This window comes from Microchirus variegatus (assembly GCF_963457635.1).
Source record: "Microchirus variegatus genome assembly, chromosome: 15".
Taxonomy (NCBI): domain Eukaryota; kingdom Metazoa; phylum Chordata; class Actinopteri; order Pleuronectiformes; family Soleidae; genus Microchirus; species Microchirus variegatus.
This window is the reverse complement of record NC_139816.1, coordinates 10938802-10946284: the sequence shown is the minus strand read 5'-3', so window position 1 is coordinate 10946284 and position 7483 is coordinate 10938802. Positions and strand designations below refer to the sequence as shown.

The window sequence follows — 7483 nt, the reverse complement described above, 5'->3', positions numbered from 1 at the left end:
CTACATAGTATAGTATGACGTTTTTGTTAAGTTTTGGACCAAAAAAAGGGTTTTCAAAAAAATTGTCAGATTTTGGACGACATAGTATAATATGTCGTTTTTGTCAAATTTTGGACCAAATTTTTTTTTCCAGAAATGGTCACATGTTGGACGACATAGTATAGTATGACGTACTACATAGTATAGTATGACGTTTTTGTTAAGATTTGGACCAAAAAAAGGTTTTTCAAAAAAATTGTCAGATTTTGGACGACATAGTATAGTATGTCGTTTTTGTCAAATTTTGGACCAAATTCTTTTTTTCCAGAAATGGTCACATTTTGGACGACATAGTATAGTATGACGTACTACATAGTATAGTATGACGTTTTTGTCAAGTTTTGGACCAAAAAAAGGTTTTTCAAAAAAATGGTCAGATTTTGGACGACATAGTATAGTATGTCGTTTTTGTCAAATTTTGGACCAAATCTTTTTTTTCCAGAAATGGTCACATGTTGGACGACATAGTATAGTATGACGTACTACATAGTATAGTATGACGTTTTTGTCAAGTTTTGGACCAAAAAAAGGGTTTTCAAAAAAATGGTCAGATTTTGGACGACATAGTATAGTATGTCGTATTTATCATATTTTGGACCAAATTCTTTTTTTTTCCAGAAATGGTCACATGTTGGACGACATTATAGTATGTCGTTTTTGTCAAATTTTGGACCAATATGTTTTTTTCAAAAAATGGTCACATTTTGGACGACATAGTATAGTATGACGTACTACATAGTATAGTATGACGTTTTTGTCAAGTTTTAGACCAAAAAAAGGGTTTTCAAAAAAATGGTCAGATTTTGGACGACATAGTATATAGTATGTCGTTTTTGTCAAATTTTGGAGCAATTCTTTTTTTTCAAAAAATGGTCACATTTTGGACGACATAGTATAGTATGACGTACTACATAGTATAGTATGACGTTTTTGTGAAGTTTTGGACCAAAAAAAGGTTTTTCAAAAAAATGGTCAGATTTTGGACGACAGTATAGTATGACGTTTTTGTCAAGCTTTGGACCAAATTCGTTTTTTCCAGAAATGGTCACATGTTGGACGACATAGTATAGTATGACATACTACATAGTATAGTATGACGTTTTTGTTAAGTTTTGGACCAAAAAAAGGTTTTTCAAAAAAATGGTCAGATTTTGGACGACATAGTATAGTATGTCGTTTTTGTCAAATTTTCGACCAATTTTTTTTTTCAAAAATGGTCACATTTTGGACGACATAGTATAGTATGACGTTTTTGTCAAGTTTTGGACCAAAAAGCGGGTTTTCAAAAAATGGTCCGATTTTGGACGACATAGTATACTATGTCGTTTTTTTGTCAAATTTTGGACCACTTTTTTTTTTCAAAATATGACATACTGTACTATGACTTATTTGACCATTTTGGGACGACATACTATACTATGACTTTTTTAACCAATTTTGACAATTTTTGGACGACATACTATACTATGACTTTTTTTTACCTTTTTTGGACGAAATACTATACTATGACTTTTTTTTAAACAATTTTGACCATTTTTGGACGACATACTATACTATTAATTTTTTTACCATTTTTGGACGACATACTGCTATGATTTTTAGGTCACCGACCTTGTGAATATTGTTCCTACACTGTGTTTACTCCCACATTTATAATAAAGACCCAATAACAGATGCAGTTAAAGGGATAGTTTGGGGTTTTGTGAAGCCCAAACTATCCCTTTAACTGTAGCTGTTCGTCTGTGTTTCATACAAATGTGGGAGTGGCTGAAACATTAGTGAAGTAGTGAACAATAACGGTATTTCGAAGGTGCAGTGAGCTAAACATGGATCATCTAAAGTGTTTGAATAAAGAAGGTTTATTATCCAAAATGAGTGTTTTTGAAGTTTCTGTGTTAACATCCCAACACTGAAGAGCTCCAAACAGCTTCAGGTGAGTTGGACTGGCTGAATCATAAAAAACGTGCCAACAAGTGAATGTGGTTTTCACTAAAGTCACATGTTAACAATGAAAATCAATGCAGACACATTAAACAGAGGCTCTGTTGACAAGTGCTGTTAACGTCCGTCTGAGGTGACCATTTGTGTTTGTTCTGGGCCTACAACTCGCCATTGTTTTCATAATGGATTAAACTGTCCATTATTGTCTGATGTTGATCAGGATTTTTTTTAAACCTGGAAATGATGATGTTATCAAATGTCTTGTTTTGTCCACAAACCAAAAATGATTGCGTTTGAATGATTTCTTTGTTTTTAATGGAGCAAAGAAAGCAGAAAATGTTTTTAAAAATTTAAGAAGCTGTAAAATCGGAAAGCTTGAGTATGTGACGCTGTTTGAGTGGCTTATTAGTTGTGGTGGTGGTGTTGGGGGGGGACAAATTTGTCACACAGTTTGTGTGACAATTATGAGACAGTATTCATTTGTTTTCGCGTATATTGTTCTGCTGATGTTACAAATAAACATCAAACTTTTTTTGTGGATGAGCATTACAAAATAACTAAATAAATTAACATTTCAGTCCACTAGATGGTGCCAACTGCTCACTTTCACTAGTGCTGTCAATATAATGCAATATATGACTTTGCAAATATCGTAATAAATCATATCATGGTTTCTCTGATTATTTTCAAAAGATATATAAAACAAATAGGGAGGCAACGATAACTGCATTATTAAACCATCACTAAACTAATTGTCAAATACTTTAATAATCAATAAAAAAAAATTGTTAATTGTTTTTTTATTACAAATGTTGAACGTTTCCTAGAGTCTTTGTCTTTGCGTAACAAACAGAAAACAACATCAATTGTTGTTTGTGAAGAGAAATGAAATGAAAGGTGTGCGTTTACTGTGACGTCACATTAGCATTAGCAGCAGCAGCAGGTGTAATCTGAACACCTGTGATCAGATCACTCAGGTCGGATGTTGTTAACAACAGATGTGAACAGAGCGTCAACAGAACATCTAAGAAATGTGTGGATCATCTTTAAGCAGCAGTTACCACATGTTTGTCCCCGCTGCTCCTCCTGCTCCCGCATGTTGGTCCCACTGGCAAACAGGAAGTGGATCATTCCAATTAGATTTATCGAGAGGGGAGGGCACGGACCGCACTAAACCAAGAGGAGTCCACTTTTCCTCGTTGTATTTTGTGTTTTGTTTGTTATTTGTTGGTGTTTTCTTCCTATTTGTGGTGGTGATTTGCACTTCAGGGCCTTGAAGATCTCTCCACAATCCCCAACGAGCAGACAGGCAGGATTAAGACATCCGGTTTTCAAAATAAGATAGTAAATGACTAAATAAACTGTTTTTGGATAGGTGGTTTACAAATAAACTAGTAGTTATCATTGCTATAATGGTTGATATAATAATCACAGACAGCTCCACAGTCCACACTTTTACGTCTGTAAGAGGACGTCTCTTTTACTATTGTGGTCAATGGGAAAAATATCTTTTGGGGCCCAATTAGTATTTTTTTGTTGCAGTACCCACAGTGGCCACCATGACAAAAGTGTCTTCAAGGCAATCATTCTCTCTTGTATGCAATATACACTTGGGTATTGAAATGTTATTAATGAAATAACATTTCACCCAGTCTTTAGGAACCACCATGTTTTCAATTCCTCAGAAAGAAATACAGACAAAGTACAAAAGACACCACGCGATAAATCAGCTTCTTAAATGAAAAGTAAAATTTATTATTCCTGAACGACAAAATAGACTTCTTTGGTTGTACAAATTCACTAGTTACAGTCTTGTATGACCTCTAACCCTCGACCCCCTGGGACCTCTGACCTCTAAAATCCCCCCCCCCCCAAAACAGAACTCAAAAAAACACAAACACTGCATTAATAATGTAGTGAAACCCACCTGAAAAAAAAAAAATGATTTAACTACTGTAAGTTTTTATTTTATTTTTTTTAAAAGAAAAAGAAATATCAGCCATTGAAAATGTTATCAAACAAACTGAATTTCAGTCAGTGAGAGAAACATAGAAAGCTTTAATTATTAAACCCTACATTAAATTAATGAACACAAATGCTACTATGTTGTGATTCTGCTAAAAAAAAAACTAAATACCCGTCGGGTCATGGACTGACAGAAGAGAAGGGATTTCTGACTGGGTTTTCCGCCTCTGGTGGCTCTCTCCCATTCACAAACCAATATACATGCAGAGAGCGTCTCCCAAAGCCACAGCCGTCAGCGACGGTCCAGGTCAAGACCGGCTCAGTTTCACACCCACAAGTTTTGCTTTTTTTCTCTCAGTATTTGTACATTATTCACACAACAATAAATGATCTTTTTTCTTTCTTTCTTTGTTTTTTTTTGTTTTTTTCAGTGGCATCAGATTTAAATTAACCATAGTCAGACAAGAAAAATAAAAACAACCTGCTACCTTCACACGTTCCCACACACTCTGCTGGAAAAACCTCCAGATTAAAAGCGAGGATAGAAATGAACGATTCACATTGATTAAATAATAAGGAGAAGAAAAAAAAAAAAAATCACCCTGAACGAGACAGAGAAAAGTACCATTTATTAGTAAAATGATGCTGAAGATGTTCCCAAACCTTGATGTTTAAAATGCTGCAGTGTGATGTTGTTTATGTGGGGAATGTAAACACAGAAACTGATCTATAGATATGTTTGACTCCAAATAGATCATTTTAACGTGTTGATAAAACATATGCAATTCATTTAAGGTCCAGTGTGTAACATGTAGAAAGGTTTATGAGTGGACATACTGTTAAAATAAGATTATAATCACTTTAAAATAGAAATAGTTAACTTGTCGTCCTCTTAGAATAAACCTTTTATATGTACTTTAGGTAAGAGGTCGCAATTTTAGAAAAAAATTCACATTTAAGAAAAATTTTAGATTTTTTTTAAAAAATATTTAAGAATATTTTCGGTTTTGGTTTTTGTTGTTTTTGCTCCACACTTTTCAACACTTTCCGACACTTTCCGGAACAACTGCCCCTAATTCTGTTAAAATAAACAGGGCTGCAACTAACGATTATTTTCATAACTGATTAATCTGTCTATTATTATTAATAATAATAATAATAATAATAATAATAATAATTGTTTCCTCGATTAATTGGATAATCGTTTTGTCCATGAGAAGTGTTTTTTGGACATCTAAATGACTAAACTTATACCATTTTAATAGGGTTTTTTTGGGATAAGAAGCAAATAAACCAGAAAAACATTTGAGAGCTTGTTTTAATTATATAAAATAGATAATGCATTATAAAATGAGTTGTCATAATGGATTAATAATCCAATAAACGCAGATTGAAGGGTTTCTTCCTTCATTTTAATGGCACTGCTGAGAAACAATCGGCAGTGTCACCAGCAGGTGTCGCTACTTCTTACACACTGGACTTTAACGTCAAAGCTCTGTCTTCATGATGAAACTGTATTCGAGGAAGAAAAAAAATGTGTACTGGCAGATTATCAAAGGTGTCAGTAAACGCAGAGGGATTAGATGAGATAAAATAGTATTTGCGTGAAAGAATAAATTAATATATGTTCTTAAAAAGCCGAAGTGTAACAGTGCAACATGAAAAAAGAAAAAGATATGTACTGTAATGTTTTGCCCACAGTTTTTTGACAGTGAAGGTAGCAGGACGTTCCCTCCTCAGTTCATATTTACAACCTGACATTTTACAATCTATTCACTGAAAGCCTAAAAATATCATTCAACAAGTTAGTAATAGCTATGACCCATTTCTTTTTCTCTTCCAGTATGTGTGTGTGTTTTTTTCTTAAAAAAAAAACCATTGGAGCAGGACAAAATAAAAAATAAAAAACTAAACATTTCAGTCACCTCTTGTTAAAATAGATCAGCTTCTACTTCGGCAGAGTGTGAATTCAAACATGTCTGTAAGTAGCGACTCCTAACTAAAGCACACCAGCTCTTTCTCGGCCGCACACTGTCAAGGCAAGACTGGCACGCAGAGCACAAGTTAGCATGAGTGTGTGTGTTCATGTGTGTGTGTGGCGACTATGAAGCGTTCTTAGTCTCTGCAGTGGTTATTATACGCTCTTCTGACACTGTAGTGTTGAGTGACCGCGTGTTTGCCAGTGTTTTCCACAGCGTTATGTCAAATGTGTGTGTGTGTGAGGTGTTACGTGGGCACGGCGGTTTCCAGGCTGCGACGACCCTGACGGAGTTTGCGCTTGTTGCTGTACAGGGCCATTTCCTCCAGAGCGGAAGTGGCGGGCAGCATCGTCGCCGTCGTCGTCGTGGAAACCTCTGCCTCTGGATTTGCTGCGAGCCCTACGCAAACGAAGACAAAAAAAGAGAGAAAAATAAAGTTAAATCACAATCATGCTGCGGCTGTATTTGACATTCAATGCCAAATGTGAGCAGTGTTGGAGAGAAAGAAGGAACAAAGCGAACTGGACAGAGAATTCCTGCGCAGTGGACGGATCCCTTAAACCTGCCAGAGACGCCCCACATTCAAGTCAGCAGATACAAAAAAAACACACACAAGCAGGACCCAGAAAAGTGAAAGCCTCTCCACACCGTGTGTGTGTGTGTGTGTGTGTCCCATGTCACATTTACCCGTGATTCTGCGTCAATTTACCCTTTACCCACATGCGACCTGACCCCTAAAGTTATGGTATACAAGTCATATTTGTAATTCTAAATCTTTAAAGAAACATCAATTCTAATATTGTGTTAAATTAGGCTCTTTTAGATTACATTTAATAAGGGAAATGACTTTGATGAACAAATATTTTGGAAGGTGACATGAATTATTCCTGAAAATATGGGGTCTATGCTAGTCTAATTTAAAAAGCTTGTTTACATGTTAAAGGGAGAGACCATACACATTATCTATCATTTTATTCTAACACTTAGCCTGTGCACATTATTCATATTTTACTTACTTTTTTTTTCTTCTTTCTGTTTTGGTTAGTCATTTTTGTTGTCACGAGCAAAAAATATATATATATATTTTTTTAAAGAGCTTTAACTTTAAGTGTTACTTTACTTTAAACATTGAGTTAAATTTAAAGACTTGTATCAACTCTTTTTTGGTGTTACTGTTGTTTTTTTGCATTTTACATATAAAGAGGGAATACAATTATGAAGTGTTTAACATCGAAAGAGTCAAATTTAAAGAGTAAAATCAAAAGCCTGCAAAATATTTTCAAAATAAAGCTCTTGGCTGAGTGATGTAATTGGCTGTATTTTCCTGGAGCTCTAGTGCTGGAAAGACTAGAATTATCAATGATTTTATGCATCCTCTCTGGGTGCAGATGCAGAGTCACCTCTGGTTTAAACCAGAGCTATAACACGCTGTAAAGCTTCATTGTAACCACGACTATCAATGTAGCTTTGCACAATAGTCATGCACGTGTCTGGATGGAGGTTAGTGATAAAGTCTTAAGGTTAGACGTGACTAATTTCTCCTTCGTTTGGGTTTCAAC

General features: G+C 35.0%; 1 protein-coding gene across 1 annotated transcript in view; it reads right to left on the bottom strand.

The window, feature by feature from the left end:
• Positions 1–4493: 4493 nt before the first annotated feature.
• The window catches only part of scrib (scribble planar cell polarity protein), a gene marked incomplete at its 5' end in the record, with an annotated part of 61642 nt that continues 58652 nt past the window's right edge, over positions 4494–7483 (bottom strand). The window contains one exon of the mRNA XM_083901530.1: positions 4494–6323. Coding sequence (XP_083757656.1) covers positions 6172–6323 — 152 coding nt within the window. The 3' untranslated portion in view covers positions 4494–6171. The remainder of the gene's footprint in view (positions 6324–7483) is intronic.